The 27,441-nt window shown below is 33.9% G+C and overlaps 1 protein-coding gene across 1 annotated transcript in view; it reads left to right on the plus strand.

The window, feature by feature from the left end:
* Positions 1–27,441, plus strand: part of PSME4 (proteasome activator subunit 4) — a 129,718-nt gene that overhangs the window by 57,213 nt on the left and 45,064 nt on the right. Inside the window, exons 13-32 of the mRNA XM_042782717.1 lie at positions 629–718; positions 1,593–1,657; positions 2,141–2,291; positions 3,675–3,773; positions 3,994–4,063; positions 4,560–4,627; positions 5,299–5,514; positions 6,846–7,003; positions 8,815–8,910; positions 16,342–16,397; positions 18,279–18,335; positions 18,531–18,586; positions 18,681–18,779; positions 20,495–20,557; positions 20,701–20,796; positions 21,816–21,947; positions 23,822–24,031; positions 25,245–25,381; positions 26,448–26,501; positions 26,800–26,929. Of these exons, the coding sequence (XP_042638651.1) occupies positions 629–718; positions 1,593–1,657; positions 2,141–2,291; positions 3,675–3,773; positions 3,994–4,063; positions 4,560–4,627; positions 5,299–5,514; positions 6,846–7,003; positions 8,815–8,910; positions 16,342–16,397; positions 18,279–18,335; positions 18,531–18,586; positions 18,681–18,779; positions 20,495–20,557; positions 20,701–20,796; positions 21,816–21,947; positions 23,822–24,031; positions 25,245–25,381; positions 26,448–26,501; positions 26,800–26,929 (2,103 nt within the window). The remainder of the gene's footprint in view (positions 1–628; positions 719–1,592; positions 1,658–2,140; positions 2,292–3,674; positions 3,774–3,993; positions 4,064–4,559; positions 4,628–5,298; positions 5,515–6,845; positions 7,004–8,814; positions 8,911–16,341; positions 16,398–18,278; positions 18,336–18,530; positions 18,587–18,680; positions 18,780–20,494; positions 20,558–20,700; positions 20,797–21,815; positions 21,948–23,821; positions 24,032–25,244; positions 25,382–26,447; positions 26,502–26,799; positions 26,930–27,441) is intronic.

The following is a 27,441-nucleotide window of genomic DNA, read 5'->3' on the forward strand; positions in this document are numbered from 1 at the left end:
CAAGAAATTTGCCATAATATGTATGCATTTAACAATCATGTGATGCACTAAAGCTCATTACATATTTGCTATCTTTCTTAAGGAGAGGTGTTAAAAATCCTAGCATGTGATCACTTGGCTCTCCCCTCATTACACTGGTGGGCAGGGAGCATGATGAAAGTTAGCATTTAAAATAAAATCCCAGAGCCTGCTTAGAAACTCATTTTCTCTTGGTTTACAGTTTTGCTCATCTTTTTCTTCCCACTTTTCTAGTTTCTACATTGGCATTTTTATTTACCTTTAAATAATGTTATATTTTCAGGTGGGGAGCAAAGTCATTTCTCACTGACAGAAGATTAGAGAATGTTGTGCTTAGAACCTTCAATAAGAAAGGCTTTAGTAGAAAAAAAATTTAAAGCTAGTAATGGAAAATAAATTTAATATAACTTCATTACTAAAGCAGCAGCTAGTTGATTGTTAAAAACTTTAAGATGTCCAATTCTTAGTGGAAGTTTTCAGAATGATTATTAATAGGATTTCCCTTAAAATAATTTGATTACTTTATTGTAGCATATAGTATACTTACTATTCTTGTATTTTTGAATTAGAATTATATAATAAATATTGACAATGCTGTCTTTTTTCGCAGATCACATTCCAGTTTATAGCAACATTTTCCACTCTGGTGCCTTTAGTAGATTGTTCATCTGTACTACAAGAAAGAAATGACCTCACAGAAGTAAGGATGCTTTCTGGTTGTAAAAGAGTTAACTGAGTTCTAATTCCTATTTTGTTTGCAAAGTGATATCTGGTAGTGTAAAAACAACTCTGTACTAATTAAGTAAAATTACAATTTTGTCACTAGAATTGTGTGAATGTAGGGCCAGGCCAACAATGGTAAAATGGTCTACAAAGTACCTACTATAGAAGAGCAGTCAAAAATAGGTCATTTATGAACAACTGACATCTGGAGGTATATTTCAGTTTTCCGACACTTTATGTTCGAAGGAGCTCTAGTGGCCAAATACTCCATGGGAGAAAAACAAGTCAGTCTGCTTCCATAAAGATTTACAGCCTTGGAAATCCTGTGGGCCAGTTCTACTGTTCTGCAGGGACTGTATGAGTCAGAATCAGTTCAGTGGCAGTGGGTTTGGTTTGGTTTTTGGTTTAGTGATGAAGCAGAAGTGGTGGCAGTTCATTTTTCCATATTCTTGTGTTAGAAATGAATCTGTCCTGGGGTTGACATTAGATGAAAAGAGATTTTATTCAGTACTTTTTGAACTATTTTCTTTATAACAAGCATGTTCAGATAATGAGAGATTACCCTGTACAAATATATCAGCAATTTGAAAACTGTAGTTGATCATAAAGATGACTGCTTGACTTCTGTTTTGGTCCCTGTAAAACATGATAATTAGATTTTATTATGGTTCCTGGTAAGTGCTAGTCACAATTTTTCTAAATTGAATATGTGATTGTGGTATTATTTCCCAAAGTACCTAATATAGTAATTTAATGTTAGATTTATTTTGTAGATCATAATTGATTTTTGATAGTTCAAAGAAAATAAGTCAAAATTTATTTGTAATTTTTTTCTGATTTGGATGTTACAGGTAGAACGAGAGCTTTGTTCAGCCACAGCTGAGTTTGAGGATTTTGTCTTACAATTTATGGACAGGTGAGCTTGTAGCCCAAACCTGCCCTTTATCTGACATTGAAAAACATACCTAATCTGTCCCAGCAACCTTCGTTGTTTAACTTTTAGTTAGCTATCACCTGATTATGATGCTTCTAAAGTTATGCATAGGGCCTAAGGCTTTTGACTGCTAACCAGAAGGCTGGTGGTTCAAACCCCCCAGCCACTCCTCTGAAGGAAGATAGGGCAATCTACTTCTGTGGTGATACTGCCTCTGAAACCCAAGGAGGGGTCGCTGAGTTGGGTCCGACTTGGGTCCGACTTGATGGCACATAACAACAACAACAAAGTTATGGTATGATTGGAAAGGTCTCTATTGTCATGAATATTCAGTGGTAGCTACTTAATTTATATATGACAGTATAATCTGTCTAATCACCATCAAAATCACCTTTTCTAATCACCATCAAAAAAGTGTTAACCCTTTCTCAGTTGCTAAGCATTGTACTTTGTTTGGTTATTTAGATGCTTTGGACTTATAGAAAATAGCACATTGGAGCAAACAAGGGAAGAGACAGAAACTGAGAAAATGACTCATTTGGAGAGTTTGGTTGAATTAGGTCTGTCTTCTACGTTTAGTACAATCCTCACACAGTGTTCCAAAGAAATATTTATGGTAAGATTGCTGCAATAAATTAAATTCAAATTTTGTAGTTTTATTTGATATTTTAAAGTTTGTATATCATAACAGTTTACCCTTTCTATTTATAGAATTGGAGCTCTGGTAGCATAGTGCCTAAGGCACTTGACTGCTAACCAGAAGACTGGTGGTTCAAACCCACCAGCCACTCCTCGGAAGAAAGATGGGGCAATCTACTTCCGTAATGATACTGCCTTGGAAACCCAAAAAAGGGTCACTATGAGTCGGGTCCGACTCGACGGCACATAACAACAACAACAACAACATTTATAGAATAGTTTGTAAAGGATGTATTTTAAAAATAAACAATTAAATATAATTATTTGGGTGAGAAATTTTAGAAATTGTTTATGCTATTGCCTGATAAAAATTAAATCTTAAATATAGCAATCAGCAAACTATGATGGATTATAAATATTTGTCCTGATAAAGCATTCTGGAAACAGTTATTTGATATTGGTAATTTCTGTACAGTATAGTTTTTAAGATCATAATTTTTTCCATTTTTGTGTCTTTTCCCTTCATCTGAGATTGTCTCTGTTTAATATAATATGTTTATTGTGGTTAAAAGCTAAACTGTTTTCTTAAAGAGTTTTCTGTTTTCTTAAAGAGTTAATTTTACAGTATATGAAATTTATAATTATATTAATATGAAGAAATGAACCTAAATAATCTCTTAACAGAAATCTTTTGAAAAGAATTATTTATAATGCTTACTATTGTTGTCCCAGGTCGAGAAATCATTCCACAATTAAGTAAAATTGTATGACATGATAGAGTTTAAATAGGATACTTCAGGCCTTTTAGGGTAGGTATGGCACATTGGTTAAGCACTAGGCTGCTAACCAACCATCTATTCGAACCCACTGCAGCTCTGTGGGAGAAAGTCTACTTCAGGAAAGATTACAGCCCTGCAAACCCTATGGGGCAGTTCTACTCTGTACTATAGAATAGCTGTGAGTTGGAACATACTTGATGGCATGGGATGGATGTGTGTACTATAGTTGTCAGAATGACAAACTGTAAACATCAGACATGCCCTCAAAATCCCCATATTATTAGATTGGCTTAACCAAAAACATACTAATGACCTTTGCTTCCACCAGCTGTAATTTTGTATGAAGTTGTTTCTGTGGCAAATTAATGTTTTGCTCAAGTTAGGATCTTGTGTAGATAGCTTTTAGACTTGAATCTAACATTATTAAGCAAATTTTTATAAAATTAGATGGTTAAGAATAACTTTTGGTTATTTTTGGCTTAGTCTGCATGTATTTACCATTTTGCTTTTTCTTCCACAAGATATTTAATTTTCTAAAAACTGCTGATTGAAGTATTTTCATTTCTTATATATCTTCATAGGTGGCCCTTCAGAAAGTTTTTAATTTTTCTATTTCACATATATTTGAGACGAGAGTAGCAGGCCGCATGGTGGCAGACATGTGCCGTGCTGCTGTAAAGGTGAGCTTGTGGTTTTGGACTTGTGAATTAATAAACTGACAACTAAAACCTTTATATGATTAATTTTTTCGGAAGTGCTTGTTACACCTAAACAAGTAGTTCTTTCAGTAGCTCCTCATAGGATTTATTTGCCACTGAAAATAGAGCTAGTTGTGTATGTTGTGACTCTTAAATATTTATGCCTTTTAAAAATTGCTTATCTATACAAATATGTTTTCAGTGCTGCCCAGAGGAATCTTTGAAGTTATTTGTCCCCCACTGCTGCAGTGTTATAACTCAGCTTACAACGAGTAAGTCATAAGGGTATTACCTTGTCTTTATAATTTTAGAATTCTTTGATGAAAATAGGTCCTTTAAGCTATGCAGTATTAAGTTTTGCAGTTTGGGTAAATCACACACACACCAAAAAAAGTCTCACCCATGTTGGCAGATAGCTTAGAAATTTTACTTTATTAAATTAGTATTTTTGAACCTATAAGAATCATTTTGAGTTTGCCTTGAAAAATTATCAGTTCCTTTGTGATATGTGGAGTGGCAGAAGTTCTGGTGGGTTTGTTCATTTTCTTTAAAATTGAGTTCCTACCTCTTCTAGAGTTGAGTTCAGCTTCATGAAAACTAGCTATATAATAACTATAAAACCAGTTGTCATTGAATTCATTCCAACCAAGGGCAGCCCAGTGTGTGTCAGAACAGAAATGTCCTCCAGAGGGTTTTCAGTGGCTGATATTTTTTATGTAATTGGTTGTGTGCATAATTGTTTTTCCGGTTACTGTTATGCCATTTCAGATGATGATGTATTGAACGAAGAAGAACTAGATAAGGAGTTACTATGGAATCTTCAACTTTTGTCTGAGGTATTATAAATTTTTGGAATGAAAAACTGTTTTATTTGAAAATGTTGACTTACTTTCAGAATTTATCCTTTTTCTGACACACTGACTTTAACACGTATGAAAAGCCATAACAAGTTTTAGGAGATTCTGAAACGACTGCAGAAAATTAGAATATCTCATACTGTTATCAGAGAAATGTGGTGATTATATAGTTATTTCATGTTCAGTCTACTTGACTGAGGTTTTTTTTTTTGACTGAGTTTTTACTGCTTAATTCTAAAACGGATGACTCATTTTTAAATAAGTTTATCAGATTTGGGGGTTCATTTTTGTTGTCTGCATTCTAAGTTTTGCCATCTAACTTCATATTCTTTTATGATTATTTCAGGAACCAGAGAACAGAAAAATGCGTATAAATAAGTTTTCTCTTTAAGGAGGCATAGGTTCTTTTGAAAGGCGTCAGTGACTGTGGAATATGAGAAGCTAAATTCAGGAAATATATTTTGATTTTAAAAATCAACAAATTCTTAGAACATAGTAAAAATGACAATCCTAAAATAAATTAAAGTCATTTTAAGAAACACTTAACCATTTTAGGCTATGTTAGCCACAGAACATTGGACTTTACATTATTTAATGATTCTTGATCATTTAACCAAAATATCTTGAACTGTTTTCTTCCTCTTTTCTAGATTACTCGAGTGGATGGGAAGAAGTTGCTTTCTTATAGGGAGCAGCTTATAAAGATTCTCCAAAGAACCCTACATTTAACCTGTAAACAGGGTTATACTCTGTCTTGTAACCTTTTACATCATCTTCTTCGTTCTACTACACTTATCTACCCTACAGAGTACTGCAGTGTGCCAGGTGGCTTTGACAAGCCTCTTTCGGAATACTTTCCTATCAAGGCAAGCATTTTCAATCATAGAGGATTACAGAATATGTTGGGTTCTTTTTCTATGGGATTTGAAGTGTGGATTTTTTTTCATCTTGTGTATAAAAATGTCAGTTCTTTATTTTGAAGATTGTTTATTAAAACTGTGATTTGTAAACTTGGAAATGTAGACCATAGTACTGCTGCATTTTTCCTGAAGTATAAACCTTAGTTTTCTGTTTGCATATGAAATGATTTGATATTCCATACCTAATTCATAGCGACCCTTCCTTGGTTTCCGAGGCAGTATCACTATGGAAGTAGATTGCCCAGCCTTCCTTCCAAGAAACCTCCATAGTTACATGTATTTAATAATCCTCATTTGTATATTCTGTACTGGGAATTTACTTACTCACTAAAATTTATTTGTAAGTCCAAGAAGATGAATACACAGGGTGCACTTGCAGTCGTTCTTGGACATGCACAGAGTGTTGAATAATTTAAGTTACCTGGCACACCAGGTTCCCACCTGAGCTTGAACAAGGCATTGCCCTGCCTTCTTATTTTAGCTCTCATTCTATGAGCAAGTATCCTTTCTGTGGTCTATTTAGTGACACTGTTTTCCATTTTTGTGCTTTTTGTTGATGCTTTTATAGTTTAAAATGACTCCCGGGTATAGTTTTGAAGCACAGTCTAGTGTTTCTAAGCACAAGAAGGTTGTGATGTGCTATGCAGAGAAAATATATGTGCAAGATGAGCTTTGGTTAGGCATGAGTTTTATAGAGTTCATTGTTAAAGAATCATCATCAGTAGGATACATCCAGAAAGGAAAGGGAAAATCACCAATCTGTATGTGAGGTTGCTTCAGAAAATATTGAAGTGGCCATCTGTAGTGCATGGTGAAGCTTTGGAAAAGCTGATAAATTTGTGGACTCATGAGATAATGACGAATCCACAAGTATAGTGGACAGTATTATTGTGAGACTGGAAGCCAAAGAAATTTGCAGTTTTGTTATATTTTACTATAAACAAAAAAGGCATGTAATGAAATAATTTTCTAGAAATACGTATAAAATTTCTTTTAAAAGAAATGCATATAAAACAGGGTTATGTATTGACTGGTTGTATGCAGTGACTTTATAGAACATGACTACCATAAATAAAGAGAATCAACTAATGTTAAACTAAATCTCCTCACATCACTTTACTGTCACTGTTAGAGTAAACTCACAATTGAGTGAGTTCCAGGACACTTCAGGAGTGAAAATGAAGGGATGTTTTTATTACTTATTATTTGCTGACTTAGGTTTGTAGTATTTACATATTTCCAATTTTTAAACTTCTCAACTTGCCTTTCTTTTCTAGGACTGGGGTAAACCAGGGGACCTATGGAATCTGGGGATCCAGTGGCATGTTCCTTCTTCAGAAGAAGTGGCTTTTGCCTTCTATCTGTTGGACTCCTTTCTTCAGCCTGAACTCATCAAACTTGAGCATTGTGGAAATGGAGAACTCGAAATGTCTAGGTTACTGTTCTTTTGTAATAATTAGCAGACTAAAATAATACTTTGTACCTTTTCCCTAAATTTATGGCATATGTGATGGATTGATTTTTTAAATTATGTTTTGAATGCATACCATAAATGTACTTAGAAAGCTTCTTAATATAATGTGTAACAGGGAATTTGTCATGGTATTTAAACATTTAAAATAGGAAAATTGAGTTACTTTCAAATTTGTTTTTAGTCCCTTCTACTTACCAGTTTTAAGAGCTCTGGTGGCACAGTGATTAAAACATCTGGCTGCTAATCAAAAGGTCGATGGTTCAAATGTACCAGGCATTCTGTGGGGAAAATATGAGCCATTCTGCTTCTGTAGATATTTATAGCCTTGGAAATCCAAGGTCAGTTCTAGTCTGTCCCGTAGGTCTTTTGTGAATTAGAATCAACTCAGGGGCAGTGAGTTTGGTCTTTTTTCTTTTCTTTCTTTTTTTTTTTTAAAGCTTAGCAGTTTTACTTATCTATCTTTTGGGAAATGTATCAGTTTACTCTAGTACTCTTTGAAATAAAAATGCCTGTTTTACTAGACCCACTTTAGTAATTTCTTTTTAGTAATTCATAATATTGCCATTAATGTTACTTAGAGAAATATCTCTTTGAGATTATATTTTTTCTCTCTCCTATGGGGCTTCAACAAGGAAGTTTTTTGAGGCTATTAGACTTTCATAGTTTGAATCTTTGAAGGTTCCTAAATACTATATAGTGTCTTTAATAAGCAGATTCAGTAGGAATGGCCTTGAAGGAGGAAGTCTGATCATCCATTGTGGACTTTGTAGCACTCAACTGCTTTTTTGATAGTGAAGTTTTACTAGGTCTTTTTTTAAATGATGGAATAAGCTGAAAGACCCTCTTCAGTACTATTTTCCCTTTGTTTAAATAGTGATGTTCTTTGGTAGAGAGTCTGCTAAATTCATAATTGCCTCATAAACCAAACCAAACCAAACCCACTGCCGTCGAGTCGGTTAGGACTCATAGCAGCCCCTCCTTGGGTTTCTGAGCCAGTATCTCTATGGAAATAGATTTCTCAGTTTTCCTGCTAAGGAGTGTCTGGTGGGTGTGAAGTACCAGACTTCTGGATAACAGTCAAATACCTTCGGCGCTATGCCACCAGAGCTCCTAAAGGGCAATGAGTTATTGTTAATTATGATTACTTATCCAGAGCCTGTTTAAATGTAAGCAGGTCTAGATATAGAAGCCCTGGTGACACAGTGGTTAAGCCTTTGGAGGCTAACCAAAAGCAGCAGTTCAAACCCATCAGCCACTCCACAAGAGAAATGTGGCAAACTGTATCCATAAAGATTTACAGCCTTAGAAACCTTATGGGGCAATTCTTCTCTGTCTTTTAGGGTCACTGTGAGTCATAGTTGACTCCCTTGGCTGTGGGTTTGGTTTTGTTTTTTTAGTATTACCAATAAATAGGAGTTCTGGTGGCATAGTCCCTAAGGCTTTTAACTGCTAACCAGAAAGCTGGCAGTTCAAACCCACCAGCCACTCTGTGGAAGGAAGGTTGGCCAATCGACTTCTGTAGTGATATTGTCTTGGAAACCCAAGGAGTGGTCACTATGAGTTGGATCTGACTCGATGGCAATTAGTTTTATCTATTTAATTACCCTGTGCTATTTATTAAGTAGATAATTGAAGGCATTTCCCATTTCTTTGACTTATTTTGTATATCCCCACTTGATGTAAGTTTTTGTACTTCAGCCTAGATCTAGGAGACTTGTTAAATAACTATTAGGAGACTTCTAAAATATGAAAATACGTTTTGTCATTTCTAGAGATGATGTTCTACAGAGCCTGACTATAGTGCACAACTGTTTAATTGGCTCAGGAAACCTCCTACCTCCGTTGAAAGGAGAGCCAGTTACTCACTTGTAAGTAAAAATAACTGCTTTACATATTTTGCTTTTATGCCATGTGGCATATATATTAAGTCTTAGTCACTAAATGAATCACTGATACTGTTGCTTTTTTTTTTTTTTTTTTTTTAATCACTTTAAAATTTTTATTTGTTGTTAGTAGGCCAAAAAAATGTGAGGCACAACTTAGGTCTAAAAGCTTTTTAAAGGCTTTATTAAAATTTTCATATGCTAAAAGGACAGAGTAACTTAAATGTTAAATCAATTTTAAAATGTCAATTTAGAAACATTAAATTTCTTTGTTAAATTACTGAGCTAATTATGATAAATACTCTTTTTAAAAAAATTTAAAAATTACTTTTGTCTGCAATCACTACATTATTAGGAGCTCTGGTAGCATATGCCTAAGGCAGTTGACTGCTAACCAGAAGGCTGGCGGTTCAAACCCACCAGCCACTCCTCGGAAGGAAGGTTGGGCAATCTACTTCAGTACTGATACTGCCTCGGAAACCCAAGGAGCAGTTGATATGAGTCGGGCCCAACTCGACGGCACATAACAACAATAACAACAACAACAATCACTGTTGATTTAGGATTTTATAATTAGAGATTTTTTAAAGTAAAAATTTGTTCAGTGTTATTTATTAGGATTTTGAACTTTTTTAGATTTACTGAGTTGCTCTAGGATTTTAAATTCTTTTTAGAGTCTTATTTTGAATGAATATCTTGATTTAATACATTTCTAGTGCTACAATTTATGCAGAACAGTCATTGAAATGAAATGAGCAGTATTTAGTAAGTACAGATAGATACTAGTTTCTATATCATCTTAGATTGTTTTCTTTTAACATCAACATCTCATTGCTGGGCAAGTTAATGAAAATCATACCAAAATGTGTATTCCCCCTTTTGGGCCCCCTCAAAAAATACAAAGGTGGAATTATTTGCTGATTTTGCAGAAAATCTTAAAAAGCTTCAAGGAATGGTTTTAAAATGTGGCTTTTGCGTGTTTCTCTATTTCCCATCATTGTTCTAAGTTGTATTTTTCTGGAATTCTACTTAGTTCATTTTAAAAACTGTTTATAAGCATTGATTGCTTATTAGATTTAAGAGTGGGAAAGTAGGATCATTTCAGATAAGGAAATTTGTTTGAAGTTTGCTGAGGAGTTTCCTAAGTTCCTTTTAATGAAGTTTTATCTGTAATTGAATTTTGCTTAAAGATGTTGACAATGAGAATTTCTAGTCAGTTAAATCCAAGAGTTTATCTAATAACAAAAGAATGTATCTTCCATGTGTATAAATTAGAATCTTTTTAAGTATTGAATGATCATTATAGTTCATTGCTGAAGGGTTAAGGAAGAAGGCTTGGGTGTTTTCCTTGCAGTTTTTATTAGAGTGCATCCACATTTATGCCACAAGTACTATATTAGTGAATTGAAACAAAGTCCTTATTCTTTAAAATAAATGTGCACAGGAGTAAAAAGTTACACATATTTGATTAGATCAAGTCAATTACACTTTAATATCATAGAATACATTTTCAATAAGGAAAAGAATATCATATTATGAGAATTTTATGAATATCATAGCAACAGCAACATAAAATATAAATAGGTAGATTGTTAGACTACAATTCTGTTAATTAAAAGCTGTAAAATTAACCTGAATATCCTTTGTACAATCTTACTAGAAAGTTGGAAAAGACATTAATTTTAGACTGAATAGTTTTGTGCTTTAGGTAGATTTTTTAGTTTTAGAGTGAAAATTTAATAATAAAACATAATGAAATTACATAAAATATATGATTTAATATATAGATTATATAAAAGTATATGATGCTTATATATTTGAATCTTCTAAAATATAAGTATATGATAATGTATTTGATAATTTATTAAAATAAAACATGAAAACTTGAATTATTTTAAATACTGTACATACACATTTTTTAGAGTTCTTGATAGTTTCTTACATATGTGCAAGATAACAATGATATAAAGTAAAATATGATGAATAAGCAGCCCATAGCCTTTCAGTTGTCAAAACTAGGAATTTATAAAGTCTCCCTATGGCTTTTCATTAGTTAAAAGAATCCTTCCCTTGAAAACCAATGAGTTTGTGGTATCATCTTTACCTGAAATTTTAATTTATTTTGGAAAATTTTGACTTTTTACATTTAATTTGTGCATATAATTTTTTTGGCAGATGATAAATTAGTTCTTAAGAAATGTGAAATAAAAGTTATTATCTTTTACATTTATAAAATGGTTATTTTAATGTAAATCGATGTTTGTTAAACTCTTCTAAATCTAAATTAATTTGAAGAAATTAGTATCAAATGATGGCTCCATCTTCTGTGATATTAAAGATGTGAACTTGCCTACTTGTTTTTAGGGTGATTCAGGAAAGTATCTATAATATCTATCTGTATATGAACTTTTTATATGACTGCTAACCAGAGGCTGGTGTTTCAAACCCACCAGCCACTGCCTGGAAGGAAGGTTGGGCAATCTACTTCCATAGTGATACCACCTCAGAAACCCAAGGAGGGGTCACTATGAGTCCACTTCACGGCACATAACAACAGCAACAACAACTGACATGAAAAGCGTATCTGTAGCTTAGTGCCCTGAGATTATTATCAGGTCAATTTGAAACTAGAACAGGAAAAGAAAACTCTTTTCTTAGGACCTTAGTTTTAGTTACTCCATAGGAAAGAGAGTAAAATGTAGTAGATACAAAGGCCTGGAAATCTGCTTCCTAAAGATCACTGTGGTTGAAAACCTTACGGAGCACAGTTCTACTGGGACACACATAAGTTGCCATAAGTGGAATTCACTCCATGGCAATTGGTTTGGCTTTACCTTTTTAAACTTGTAAGAGAGAAAAGGAAACATCATTGTAATGAATGCTTTTTAGTGTGATGCCTCATATGCCTAAAGAAATCTCTCATTAATAATACTCATTGGTGTTATTATGGGGACATTATAAATTTTCTGAAATAAATACCTAGACCAGTTTTTGGAAGCACAAAGTGACTTAAGCTTATCTTTTTTAAATTTAAATTTATATTAATACACATTCTAATTAAGTAAAATATTTTTAGACGGTATAATTTTTTTGTTTGATTACTCATATTAAGTTTGCCTTTTGCCCGTTTTAATAGTAGTATTTGTCTCCTGGAAAATTTCTGTGATGAGAAACTAGAAACTTAATTTATTTCTGAGTTTTCCTATAAGAAAATCTTATTTTCTAATAGAGTATATTAGGTCCTAAATTTTCATTGTTCAGAGAAGAGTTGCCAAATGTGAAAAACAGTTTTCTGTGCTATTTTATTAGAGACTGACAAAAAGTAGAAAGCTCAGCTGAGTTGTTTTTCCTAAATATAAAAGCAGATCATATACTGAATGGTATATCCCATTGTGGTTTTTTGTCTTTAGACATCAGGGTTACTAGAATGGGTATCTTACACTTCCTATAAATTGTACTATTTCAAAGGATGTATAAAATGAGGTCCTGGGGGTAATTAAGGGTAAATATTTTTTAGTTTAGCCAAAAGCAAAGCATTAACAATTTTGGCACATGCTGTAGTTTGCTGAATTAATCTTATAGTAAGTTAAAATGGAACCTTGCTGTTTGCTCTAGAAACCTCTTGTTAATGGTATAAGAAATATGGTGGTTTAGTTTATTCTCATTTCTGCCTTTATAGATGTGGAAGTTGGATTGTGTCTTTCTAGGCTCACACAGGAATTTTGGACACTTGCCTTTAATTCTGAAATTGCATTAATTTCTCCTTTTGCAGTTTGCTTAATACAATCTTGTAAGTTTAACCAGCTGTTAAAGAATACAAAAAACTAACATCTTAAAAAAACAAAACAAACAAAACAGGGTTACTCAAGGTAGAGGAGTTATCATTTTCATCTCAAAATATTTCTTTTTTACTTTGTGCCCCTTTCCTCTGATAGATATATTAAATCACTCTTAGTTAAATCATTCTTAGGATCTGTTTTAATTAACTTTTCACTCAAAAAAATCCATACTTAAGGTCTAAGAGAGAGACCATTTCATTGATATGTGAAAGGATGTATTGCTATGCGATGAGGGGCAGGGCTAGCTAACCTCTCTTGGCACCTCCAGGAAACTTCCCAGCTCTGCTGGGGGAGCTGCACACAGAAAAGGAAACGGTTACTACTCCACGGTGAGTAACCCTGTTTTCTCCTTATTTCACCTTCCACTGTTTTCTTTGATATTTAAAAGCTTGTGTGTCAGACATAGAAGTAATTCTTGTGCTCAGAGTTATTTTTCAGTCTAGCAGTATGTAAGATTTCTCTAAGCAACTCTTTATACACGTGGTAGAGTAAGAGCCAGCTTTTCATTTGTGTTTACCATTACTGTTGATGCCTAGGATTGAGTTGGATAATAGAACTCAGAAGTAGACCAATTGTTTCTTGTGAAAGGCTTATAACCATGAAGGTGGAAAATAAACAAAAAAGTCACTGGTGTCTTGGATTTATGGTTTTTAATTGGAAGGGGAGGGATCATTGGGAAGCGTTGTATGTTTTTCACTATACATGGGTAGAATTTTGTATTGTTTGCAGATGTTCATGACAATTCACCTGCCTTTGTTTGCATATTACTTTGTAGCACATATTTTGTTTTTATGTTATTAGTTATATTTCTCTTCTCCACCATCCTTTCCCATCAGTGATTCTTCTCACAACTTCTCATCCAATCAAATCTAAAAAAGATTGCTTCTAGTGGTACAAGTAACATAGTTTGTACTTTTCTTTTAATGGCACAAATGGAGTCCCTGGGTGGCACAAAGGTTAAGCACTCCACTACTAGCTGAAAGGTGGGCAGTTCAAACATACTCAAGGGCCCCTTGGAGGACAGGCCTGGTGATCAGCTGCCTGAAGGTCACAACCTTGAAAGCCCCATGGAGCAGCTCTGCTCTGCACACATGGAGTGGCCAGGAGTCGGAATGTACTTGACAACAACAACATTGTAAATTAGTTTGGCCTGGTGTTTTCTAGGTACTATGAGGCTGATTACGTTATTGTATGCATGGTATTAATTATAATATGTTGTATTGGAATCATTTTTCAGAGTTTTATTTCGTTCCTGAGGTCAAATGATACTATTTGTAGACAGGACCAGTGAAAGAGTAAGAGTGAATTTTATAGGAATGATATTAGATTTAAATTACAGATATGGCTATTATAGCTTAATTAATAACACCTTAAGTCCATTCAACTGAGATTATATACATAGCTAATAATCACTTTTAAATATCCAAGGATAGCCTGGGCACACATAGAGCTTATAATATAGTCAAAGAGATATAATCATAAAGTCTTATTTGGATAGTAGAGAATTCTTTTGGAAAATTATTCTAAACATCACATGAAATATTTACTGTAAGTGTTTATTTACACTTGCTGAGAAAGATCTAGTATCAAACACGTATTCAATAGTTTAATTTATGGTAAATAAGAGATCAGAGTAAAAATTAGTCTTGGGTAAATAAAAACATTTAAAGGATGTGTTGTGGATTTGAAGAAATAAATTAAAGCTGAAATATGTATCTCACCATATACTTTAGTGCTTTGGAAGATGTATTTTTTAATTCGTGTTTTTAAAATAGGAAGACACTTTCATTTAAACATACTACATAATAATTTTAAATCCTGTGCAGTTAGTGGGCACTCTGGTGGCATAGTGCCTAAGGCATTTGACTGGTAACCAAAAGACTGGTGGTTCAAATCTACCAGCCACTCCTGGGAAGGAAGGATGGGCAATCTACTTCGGTGGAGATACCACCTCTGCAACCCAAGGAGGAGTCACTGTGAGTCAAATCGACTCGATGGCAGTGGTTTTTTTTTTTTTTTTTAATACAAGTTAGCATTTTTTTAAAAAAAATAGTTATAATAAGTGATGATATTTCTTAAATTTTCTGATAGAAATGCAATTTGTATTGTCACATGAATGTAAAAAATTAGCTTCAGGACTCTCAGATGAAACTCATTTTCAAACGTGGTTACTGTAAGACTAGAGACTTACTAGAGCCAGAAATATACACAGCAAAAACATTTCAGATCCCCAACTGATAGTGTTTTTTGTTTGATAGTTTTATGTTTTTGTTGTAGAAACTAGTTTACTACATAGATTGCTGTTTTTCTGTTGTTTGTAAGGAAGTGACAGTAATTAAAAGTCATTTGTGATTCAACATTATATGATAACTAGGTTATGAACTGACTAATGTACAATTATATTCCTACTTTAGAAAACTGCCAATAAGACCAGGCTGGGAACATGTGCTGTCATGTGACAATTCATGACAAATATTTCCCCAAAGGAGTAACAATCATAAGCTTGATAGCGTTTGAGCTTGGGCTTTTTTTCTTTAGTAGTGAAATTTAATGTTAATAAAGATATATGACTTCCCTTGAAGTTTATAAAGGAATCTGATCTTATTTTTACTTACTAGATTCTGGATAAATGACATATTTTTCAATCATAATACAGTTTTCAAATGTGCAAGGTATTGCTGAAGGTTGGCACTTCATGTAATAAAAGCCATATTATTTAAGAGGAATTCAAAGTTAGAACTTCAAAGTCTCTGAAGCAGCAAATTAGCATTATATACAATAAAACCTGCAAAAGCCAGAACCTGCATAAAGCAAAAACCTATCAGAGAAGGAAAAATCAAATATTTTCCGTTTATTAGAGAGCAATAGAAAAGTAGGAAGATCGCACCTGTCAAAGATGGAAAACTTAGGAGACCCAGAAAAGCAAGGCAGTCCTGTAGAGTTCCAACTCTCACAGGTTTCATTGTACTGTAAAACTTTCCTAAGAAGAGTTTTGAAGTAAATTAGTGTTTATACTCTGTAAGCTTGGTTTTGAAGCGTGAGACAATAATATTATTGCTATCATAAGCATTGGAATATAGTTGGGAACATAGTTAAATCATTGGTATTTTAGTAACCATAATGTTATTGCTGATTGTTTAGATAAATCTCAGAATCCATAACTATCAAATATTAAGGCAGGAATAACCCATTTATTTCAACCATTTAAAAAAACAATAGGTAACTCAGGGAGGATACTGGTTTAAAATAATACTTCATTACAAGCATTATGCAGTTCATGAGTGATGAGTAATAATAATAAAATTTCCATTTTTATTATTGTTTGTTATTGATTAGCCCTGTGCTTACTGTGCATTAACATTTTCTTTATTTACCTCAAATAATATTGTTTTTATTGAAACAGATAGCATGAATCGTCAGAAGGATAGAGTAAAGAATTAAAGTATTGAAGATGGGAACTCTGTTATTAAAGAACATCACCTTTGTTTTAATTTAAACATTTCAACAATGAGCTGTTCCCCTTTAATCCTTTTTGTTAGTATTATTAATAAATGCAAGCACTTTTGTTTTTATACAGGGTACCAACTATGGTGTCTTTGAAAGAGACAAAGCTGTATACTGGACTTGACTATGGTATGTCATTCCTAATCTGAGTAATTTTTTCAACTATTTCACAAATGCTAAAATACGAGTTTTATAATTAGGATTTTCCTTGTCCCTTTTTGAAATAAAAAAAATACATTTTTTTATACAGCTAGGTTTGTTTTTTCTGAAGAAACCAGAACATTATATAGAGCATAGCCAGTAAAAGATAGGAATTGGGTCAGTAAATAAATATTTGAATGCTTTCTATCTGTAGAGATGATGGCCTTTCATATATCACAATGTCCATTTATGTTTGGGAGCCCTAGTAATGTAGTGCCTAAGGCACTTGACTACTAATCAGAAGTCTGGCGGTTCAAACCCACCAGCCACTCCTCAGAAGGAAGGTGGGGCGATCTAATTCCGTAGTGATACTGCCTTGGAAACCCAAGGAGGGGTCACTGTGAGTCAGGTCCAACTCGACGGCACATAACAACAACAACAACAACAACAACAACTTTTATGTTTGGAATTCCATTAGGACTGATGTTTTATAGTTCATGTGAATTGCACTGTTACAACCATTCTTTATTCTAACTATCTCTGTATGTAAGTATTATATTGAGTTATATTTTCTGTTAATATTTATGTAAAATATTTTGTGTTAATATAATATTCTGAAATCTAATATTAATAGACATTTGTCACATGTTCTTATTGGTGGGTTAACACTGAAGTTTAGTTCCACACATAAACTGCTATAGTGCCATATTTGTTTGATTTGTTGATTTGGGTCATCCATAACTAATTAGTGAATCCTGTGCATATATGATCTCTATTCCCCCCACCTCCCACCCTTTGCATATTTAGTTAACTCTTAACTCGTGGAGACCCCATACGTGTCAAAGTAGAACTGAACTTCATAAGATTTTCAGTGGCTAATTTTCCCCAAAGTAAATAGCCAGACCTTTCTTCTGCAGCACCTGTAGGTAGACTTTGTGCTAGCAGTTGAGCTTGTTAACTTGCCACTCAAGGACTCCTATCTACTGATTAGAGACTTTGAAGTACAGGTAGTCCCTGACTTAACGATAGGGTTCTATACTGATGACTGTGTTGTAAGCTGGTTCCGATGTAAATCGAATACTTCTTTCTGTGTTTTTATTATTGTTGCATTGCCTTTTATCATCAGTGGGAGCTCTGGTGGCATAGTGCCTAAGGCATTTGACTGCTAACCAGAAGGCTGGTGGTTCAAACCCACCAGCTACTCCTCAGAAGGAAGACTAGCCAATCTACTTCCTAGCGAAACCCTCTCAGAAACCCAAGGAGGGGTCGCTGTTAGTCAGGTCTGACTCGATGGCAGTGAGTTGTTTTTTTATCATCAGTATTTTTACAAATCATCTTTGTCTTTGATCGTCTGATGTGAACATCTGAGAATGATAAATCAGAAAATTTATCATCACTACAACACCCTCGGAAGGAAGTTGGGCAGTCCTACTTCCGTAGTGATAACTGCCTCGGAAACCCAAGGAGGGGTCGCTAGGAGTCGGGGCCGACTCTATGGCAAATAACAACAACAATAACAAACAACATTGTGGGTGGTATATATTACTAACATTAAGATGTACCAAAAAAAAAAAAAGGTGTAAGTGCAGTTTGTCACAACTTGAATACATCATAAATTGAGGACTGCCTATATTATCAGAGATGCTTTATTTCTCCCTATATCCCTTGCTTCTCCCACCTTCCTGCCCAATAGAGTTTATAAGCAGGTTGTTGAAAGTGTGAAGGTTTTAGAAGCTACTATGGTAAAAAGGAGGCCCATACCCTTGCTCCTACCTCCACCCCAATATGTTATCTCTTCTTGATAGAAATTTTAATAAACTGAGGGACATTCAAGTGTGTCTAAAATGCCTTCTCTTTCTTTCTTAAAAGATCCATCTAGAGAGAACCACCGAGAAGCAATTGCTAGGGTCATAAGGAAACTCCTTAGTAAGTACTTATGTAAAAATTTTTACTTATTTTTATAGTAAGTATTTAGGAATTTTATATGTATTTTACTTGTCAACGTTTTAGATTATAAATGATGAAAGTATTGGGCAGTTTTTTTTTAAATTAGTGCAAATCCTTATTCTTGTAATAATTCAAAATATTTTAATCAAAATCCTTTCTTTTCTCCTGTTGTAGATCACATACTTGCTAATTCAGAAGATGACACCAAGTCATTGTTTCTTATCATAAAGGTACATTTTGCATTTGATAGTTGCGTAATTATTAATATGACTGGGCTTGATTTGGTAACTTGTAAATACGTTTTGCAAAATTCTTTAATGGCAGATTATTGGAGACCTCTTGCAGTTCCAAGGATCTCATAAGCATGAGTTTGACTCCCGGTGGAAAAGCTTTAATCTAGTAAAGAAGTCCATGGAAAATAGGGTTAGTATTTTCACCTAAAAACTGAATTAATTTTTTAAAGAATATGTTTAATATTGACATGTTGTTGTTGTTGTTGTTGTTATGTGCCGTCGAGTCGGCCCCGACTCATAGCGACCCCTCCTTGGGTTTCCGAGGCAGTATCGTAGGATTGACCAACCTTCCTTCCGAGGAGTGGCTGGTGGGTTTGAACCGCCAGCCTTCTGGTTAGCAGTCAAGTGCTTTAGCCACTATGCTACCAGAGCTCCTTAATATTGACATAGCCGCCTGATTTGGGGGATTGCTCAGCATATAGAGAAATTTTTCTTATAAGTAAAAACGGTAGATTTTTATAGCTTTTTAAATATAAAGGCTAAATATAAAAACCTTTTGTAATCACAGAGATTCTATGCAAAGTTTGTGCAAACTTTAGCTTATGTCTTCTCATGCCAGTTTCCATAATAGTCTGAACTCTGAATGGGGATTTTTAGCATGATGAGTAGACAAGTGCATATGGGCAACGGCCTTCCAGCTGTAGGGAAGAGTGGCAGAAAGTGTAAACTAGGTTGTTGATAGTTTTGTTTGTCAGAAGAAATTGCGTCAGTTTTATGTTCATCAGTGGGGGAACCATTAAAGATTCTTAAGTAGATCTGATTTGAATACTGGAAAGACCAGTTGGACATTACCTGTGAAAAATAAGTACAAAGGGATTCAGACTGGAAGCAAAAAGGGTAATTAAACTATTAAATTATTCCAGGTGAAAAAGCACAGCTTGAATCATGTCATTAGGATGGAGATAAGGTGTTTTTAAAAGGTAGAATCGTTGGGTTTGATGACTGAAATAAATGTTAAAAGGGAACAATTTTTGAGTATTGTGTGAAAGAGGATGACTTAAAAGATAGTTTCTAGAAAAATAAAAAATAATTATATTCTTTAGTGAATATGTACAATCACCTTGAAAGGCTGTTCAGGCAGAAAATTTAACAGAGTCTTACAATTTTCTTAGCTGTTTTTGTACTTTTAGAATTTGACTTAAGGCTAATTCCTTTACTCTCCCACACATAGATCCATTAATAGAAACCATCGCGAGAAAGAGTGCATTGGGATAGGCCATTTAAAGGGGCATATTCTAGGAGCTCTGGTAGCATAGTGCCTAAGGCACTTGACTGCTAACCAAAAGGCAAATCCACCAGCCACTCCTCAGAAGGAAGGTTGGGAAATCCTACTTCTGTAGTGATACTGCCTCGGAAACCCAAGGAGGGCTCGCTGTGAGTCGGGGCCTACTCCACCACACATAACAACGACAACAACAACAACAGTTTCTACTATTAGCCATAAAATTATTTGACCATACCATACCATACTCATTGCCATTGAATCAGTTCCAACTCACAGTGACCCTCATTGAGTTTCCAAGGCTGTAAACCTTCACAGAAGCAGAACTGCCTTATCTTTCTTCCATAGAATAGCTGGTAGATTTGAACCACCAACCTTTTGGTTAGCCACCAAATCCCTTAATCGCTATACTATCAGAGCTCATTAAAATTAATTAAAGTAGTATATTTTAATATAAACCTGATTTAATATATGCCTATAGAATGAACGAAATATCATCACCACCCCTACCCTTACCCACCACGAGCCTTTTGGGGACTAATTTTTCACTAAAGGATTCAGGAGAATCCTTTGATGAGGTCATTTAGAGAAAATCTTGAGGTGTTCACTGCTTTGTCTTACAGCTCCATGGGAAAAAACAGCATATTAGAGCCCTATTGATTGACAGAGTAATGTTGCAACATGAGGTAAATATCTTTTTCAGTCATGATGACTTTTTAAAATGCTAGTTTTCCAGATGAATATTTAATTCTTTATGTTCTTTTTTCATAATTAAATGAATATTTAGTAACCGTTTTGAGATTTGGCTTATATTGTTTTGTTTACTTAGCTTCGAACACTAACTGTTGAAGGTTGTGAATACAAAAAAGTACACCAAGATATGATCAGAGATCTTCTTCGTTTATCTACAAGTTCATACAGTCAGGTAAGGCTTTTTCTGTATATGCCCAACCTCCTCAGTTTTATTACATGTAATCTAAATATCACAATTTTAATATAGCTAGAAAAGAGGAAAAAAAGAAAGAAAACTTATCTCACGTTGGCAGAGAAAACACCTTTGAAATTGCAAATTTGATAGATAGTTTTAATGTGATGATGTTGCCACTTCATTAAATCAGACTTAAAGACTAGACTATGAAGGCCAGCCATATAATATTTCCTAGGCATAATATGTGGGTTTCAGGAAGCTTGCTACCATGAATTGTGGGGTCATCTTGTAAGGTAAAGCATAGGACCAAGAGATTACCTCTAAGTACAGAGAACCAGGAAAAAGTAAGCAAGTCATGTACAAATGATTATTATTATCTTTATAAAATAATATGGATTAGATAATGAATCACTTATACAGAGATTACATCAAAAATAATGTTTAAAATAGTTTGAAATGTGATTTTACTATAATCCATTACTATTTAACTAGTTCATAGGTTATCAATGCATACTGAATCTTTTTTGGGGGGTTCAAAATAATGTGGGGCTAGACTTAAGGTTTGCATTGAAAGGTTAAATTTTCCTTATTTCTTTAGCTTCTATAAGTTCCTTATGGAAAGGCTTTGATTTTCCTATGTGGACAGAAAAGAAAAATCTGTTTCTTCTCATCAGAAGTAATAGTAACTCAGAACAAAAAGTTAGCTTTAATAGTGTAATGTTGACTTTTAGTTACATTACCAAACAAATAAAGGTCTGTTTCACCCAACCTCTGGTTTATCAAAAATATTTTAACTAATGTGACCTAAACCATGCATTTGATTGGGGTGATGTGCTTTACTTTTGATATATAAAGGTAGTTATTTATTTATTTTTTGTTAGGATATGTGCTTTGATACCTTTTCCTGTTATTTGGAAGACATTTAAATGACCGCTTTGCTTTATAGCTCATTTACAAATCTTTTGTAGTTTTTCTACCCTTCAATAAAAGTCTTTTGTTAATAATATTTTCTCCAGGTCAGAAATAAGGCTCAGCAAACATTTTTTGCTGCTCTTGGAGCATATAACTTCTGTTGCAGAGATATCATTCCCTTGGTTTTGGAGTTCCTACGGCCTGATAGACAAGATGTTACGCAACAGCAGTTCAAGGTATAGATGTTTTATTTTATTGTGAAAATTTTCAAGTATATAGAAGAGTTGAAGGAATTTCACAGTGAATATTGATATAGCCACCATTCACATTCTACATTTATCAGTTTACTGTGTTTGCTTTATCACATATGTGTCTTGCATCTTATTTTTAAAATATACTTTAATTTAATTGATGACATCAATATACTTCATCTTTAAACAGGCATAATCTTCTTTTCTCCCTAATTATTATTTACCTATGTTTGTGATCAGTTATTATGGAGAAGAATATAGGATGCTGCTCTGAGAGTAATGAGGGGCTACTAGGAGTTCTGACAGGCTTCTCTGAGTGCCATTGGCTGAGTAACCTGTCAGGCATAAGAGAGAGGGAAGTGAGAGACCATAAAGTTCAGAGTAGAGTGACGAGCATGAAGGAAGGGCCTGAGGCAGGAAGAAACATGGCAAGTTCAAGCAACTAAGTGAATACTTGTGCGGTTATAGCAGAAAGGGAAGAGATGACACAAGATTAGGCAAATACTATATTCCTCAGGGATGTAATAGGCTATAAGTGAGAAATGATGATTGCTTCTATCATAAATAGAGAGTAAATTGATAGTGATTTAAGAGGGAGAATTGATAGAACTTGGTAATATAATATAAGAGGATTGGTAAAAGGAGGTATCAAAATTCTGAAATTCCTAAATTCCTGGATTTGTATAAATGATTGTCAGGTATCTCACAGAGAATGGGAGAATGGATGATGTTTAGACACGCTTCATTTAAAATGGGCCTTAGAAAGTAAGAGGCAATGTCAAGTAGGCATTTAGATATCTGAATATAAAGCAATAAGATACAGTTTGAGTGCATAGTTGATGATTCAAATCTTTGGGCATGGTTCTTTGAAGTTAACTTCTGAGAAGTTGACAAATTGTAGTCCATATCCTACTGTCTGCTTTTGTAAGTGAAGTTTTACTGGAACACAGCCATTTCCATTTCTTTGTTTTTCTATGGCTGCTTTCATGCTGCAAGGGCAGATATGCATAATTGTGACAGTCAACTATTTATTACATGGCCTTTTACATGTATGCTGATCCCTGATATGTAATTATACAGTTTAAAAGTGCTGTAGAAGGTCTAAAACATTGACCTTGTTGAGAACAGTATAAATGGACAGAATCAGAGAAGTCAAATAAGATCAAAATTGAGAAATGTTTATGAATGCTAACAAAATCAAAATTACCATTGACCTTACAGAGAACTTGAACAGGAGAGTTGGATGCAGGGTGGATAAGAAACCAAATAGGAATTGAGTTAGAGTGAATGTTCTGAAAGTACAAAATATTTTGGTACTAATAACATTTTTAATGAACTTAAAAACACGTACCTGTTGTCATTAGAATAATTTTGATTCTTTGGACTTTCAATACACACAGTACAATTAAGTAACCTAGTTTTTACATACTTATGAAAATATTAAACAAGTGAATATTAACTACTATTTCATAAATTATTTCAAATGTGCTCTAAAATACAAAGTACAACATTTCATGGCCTTTTATGAAGTAATTCCAACAGAAGAGAATTGGAATGGAAGCTACATTCTTAGTAAGGGCATCCTCTGATTGGTATATATCTTATTCATTATAGTTCTTTGACCAATTACTACATCAAATGACTTTTCCTTAGAGAAACAATTAATGTATGCTCCTTAGTTAAATGTCAAGTTCATGTTTCTAAAAATAATATTTTAAATGTATGAATCTCTGTTGTTAACCAATATCAAGCATTTAGGCAATCAGTCTGCAGTAAATTTAAATTTGAAAATATGCAGGTGAATTGGGTACAACTAAATAATGCCTCTTAATTCCTATATTAATCTCTGTTTTCTGCAGGGTGCCTTGTATTGTCTCCTTGGAAATCACAGTGGTGTATCTTTAGCAAACCTTCATGATTGGGACTGTATTGTACAGACGTGGCCAGCAATTGTTTATTCAGGACTTAGCAAAGCAATGTCCCTGGAAAAGCCTTCAATAGTGAGATTATTTGATGATCTTGCAGAAAAGATTCATAGACAATATGAAACAATTGGGTTGGACTTTACAGTAAGCAGAATCTTTTTTTCGTTCAGATTTTAATGGAAATACTGCCTTGTTGAAATGTTTTTTGTCTTTTTTTCAGTAACATGATTCTTAACATTTGATTCTAACTTATGTTTAAAAACAAGCATTTGTTTAGCTTGTTTTCCATTTCCTTTTTGTCTTTTACTGTTCGTTACTGTAAAGAATAGGTTGAAATAACAAGTAATAGTATGCAGGGAGAGAGATTGTTTTGTCCCAAGAAGCCACAAAGGGTTTTTACACTGTTGCATTTACTATGTATTATTCCACAGTCTCATTTTTCATAGTTCATTGTAGTACTTGCATTTGCCTAAGTCACAAAGATTGAATACTTGGTTCTTACTTCATAGTGAATAAAATTAAAATTGGATGGTCCAAGAAATGAAAAAAGAATGTCAAGTTCAATTTTGCTCAAAATGGGAAATTTAAGAATTTTCTAATGTATATTCACATATCTCTCAGAATTTGGCAAAGGGTAAAAGAAGAGTAAGTGTGGTTGAAACCTCTGTTTTCCTTAAGTGGTTATGATCAACATCCCTCCTCTAATTTAAAAATCATTAGTCTAAATGTGTTCCTGTTATTTGTAAAACACAGTTGCATTATTTGCAGCAACTGCAATATATTAATATTGCAATATATTAAATATATTATACTTAATATATTTAAGTATATTTCACATACTGTAAAATTCAAGGTTTAGCATATATAGTATATATTCACAGTAGTAAACTCACTGCTGCTGATTAGATTCCAACTCATAGCAACCCCTCCTTGGGTTTCCAAGGCGGTATCTACTGAAGTAGATTGCCCACCCTTCCTTCTGAGGAGTTGCTGGTGGGTTTGAACTGCCAGTCTTCTGATTAGCAATCAAACACCTAAGGCACTATGCCACCAGAGCTCCCAGTATATATTCATAATAGTATATTTACAACATTATGCATCCATCACCACTATCTAATTCCAGAACATTTTTATCACCCCTGAAAGAAACCCCATTCCCATTATCACTTCTCACCTCTTCAACCAAGCCCCTAGAAGCCACTTACCTACTTTCTGTTTTTATGGATTTGCCTACTCTGATCATTTCATATAATGTGTGACTTTTTATGTCTGGTCTAGCATGTTTGCAAGGTTCATCTGTGTTGCAGTATGTTTCAGTGCTTCATTCCTTTTTAATGTTCTTTTTCTTTTCAATAAGATTCCCAAGTCATGTGTTACAGTAGCGGAATTACTTCAACAATCAAAAAACCCTTCTGTCAGTGACGTATTGCTTGCCCCAGAAGAAATTAAAGAAGGACTTAAACGCCAGCAAGAGAAGAATGCTGATGCCCTAAGGTAATTGATGAATGGTCACCTAAAATAGATGACAGTATGGATACCCATAAAACCAAACATGTTGCTGTTGTCTATAGGACAGAGTAGAATTGCCCCCTAGGGTTAACAAGGCTGTAATCTTTATGGAAGCAGACTGCCACAGCTTTCTCCCATGTTGCTGTTGGTGAGTTTGATCTGCCAAACAGCCGACGGCTTGACCACTGTGGCACCATGGCTCCTGACATTGACAGTAGATTTTAAGTATCTCTAATATATAGACACACCATAACTAACTAATGAATTTTACACATTGACTTTGTAAATACCAAAAAATTAGGATATAATTATTGTGAACATCTTCATTTTTACTCCTGGCTATGGAGATAGAAAACACCATCTTAAAAATAAAGTTGTTTTAATACCATATCTTTATTTTAATGTCATTCCTTTTTTACTTCTTTAGATATAATGCTTCAGAAATAAGTTAATTGGTATACATATCAATCATTAAATCATAAATGGAAGTTCAACACATGTTTCTCAGTGGCTCTTTAATTATTACTTTGATCACATTTATACTGTCAGGTCAGGATAGTAAGCTGTTCTTGGATTCTCTGGGCCAAGCAAGTCAGTAATACTACTCAAACAGGAGCTTGTTTAACTTGATTTTGTCTTTTGTTGTATAATTAGTATATGACTATACCTACTTATTTTTTCTAAAATGCTTGTATAAATAATAAAATATTATATTATAATCTACGTCATGTATTTTAGATACCCAGAGCATAATACTGATAAACGACTTCTAACTTATTATTCACTACTTACAGACTTAGTTTGAATGTTCACTGAGGAATAGTTGAGTTGTTTTCTCTCTGCCCTTCATGTTTTTTTTCCCAGCATCTCTGTTTACCCAACTACTTTCATTCTGGCTTACTTCTCACTAGGCCTTTTGTTGTCTACTGATGAGAAGTGGGGAGGGTGAATTTTACATGAATTTGAATTTAAATTACATTATTTGACTTACAACTAAGTATTGGATTAAAACAGTACCTCAACTGAGTTATTTTGTTTTGTTTTTTTAAAGAAACTATGAAAATTTGGTAAACACTTTACTAGATGGTGTGGAGCAAAGAAATCTGTAAGTCCAATTCTGTTTCCTTAGTTCTTAAATAAATTTGGCTTAAATATTATGGGATTTCCTACATTGAAGGACATGAATGGCATGTTTCACAAAAAATTCTAGTCTGATTCATGAATTTAGAAGACTAAAAGGGAAAGATGTGGAAGGGAATTTTGGGGTTAATGATAGGTACAGTGTTCTTTGATAAACCAATTTTAATACTTGAGAAACATACATTATGATTCAAGTACAGGGTATTTTAAAGAGTAATTTTATGGATGATATATTTTGTGATTCTCCCCCCCTCCCTTTTAAGGCCTTGGAAATTTGAACACATAGGCATTGGCCTGCTGTCTCTACTCTTGAGAGATGACCGAGTGTTGCCGCTTCGTGCTATAAAGTTTTTTGTTGAGAATCTCAACCATGATGCAATCGTAGTTCGAAAGGTACATACTTACTTTAGCTACAATCAGTTAGCTCAGTGGGTTTGAGAATTTTCACTTACCTGAAATGCATAAATTTATACATAAATAAATCATTATGTTCACAAGAAAAATTACTTAATACCTTGAGGTATATCTATATGAAACTTATCGCTATTCTGTCTAAATAATCCATTCAACAACTGTATGAGGGCATATTTAGGTACTGTGCATTTCAACTCTGGGGATTTATAGGAAGGGAGTTTATAGGTTAATGAGAAAGATTGAGTTTGAAAAAAAATTATAATGTGATATAATACAGGGGTAGGACAGCTGATGTACAACTTTTTGTTTTTACACTCCAAAGCATTACAGGTGAGATGCAAGGAGGGCTGACCTAGCCCTGGTGCATTGGAGAAAGATCCTTAGAGAAGAGATGTTTAGATAAAATTTGAAGAATATGGAAGTACTGGTTTAATACAGAAAAGGTCAATGTTTCCTAAACTGAGAGACTAGTGTGCAGGAAGATTCGACAG

Source organism: Orycteropus afer, unplaced genomic scaffold (genome assembly GCF_000298275.1).
Source record: "Orycteropus afer afer isolate SDZICR_OR568_19922 unplaced genomic scaffold, OryAfe1.0 scaffold00424, whole genome shotgun sequence".
Taxonomy (NCBI): domain Eukaryota; kingdom Metazoa; phylum Chordata; class Mammalia; order Tubulidentata; family Orycteropodidae; genus Orycteropus; species Orycteropus afer.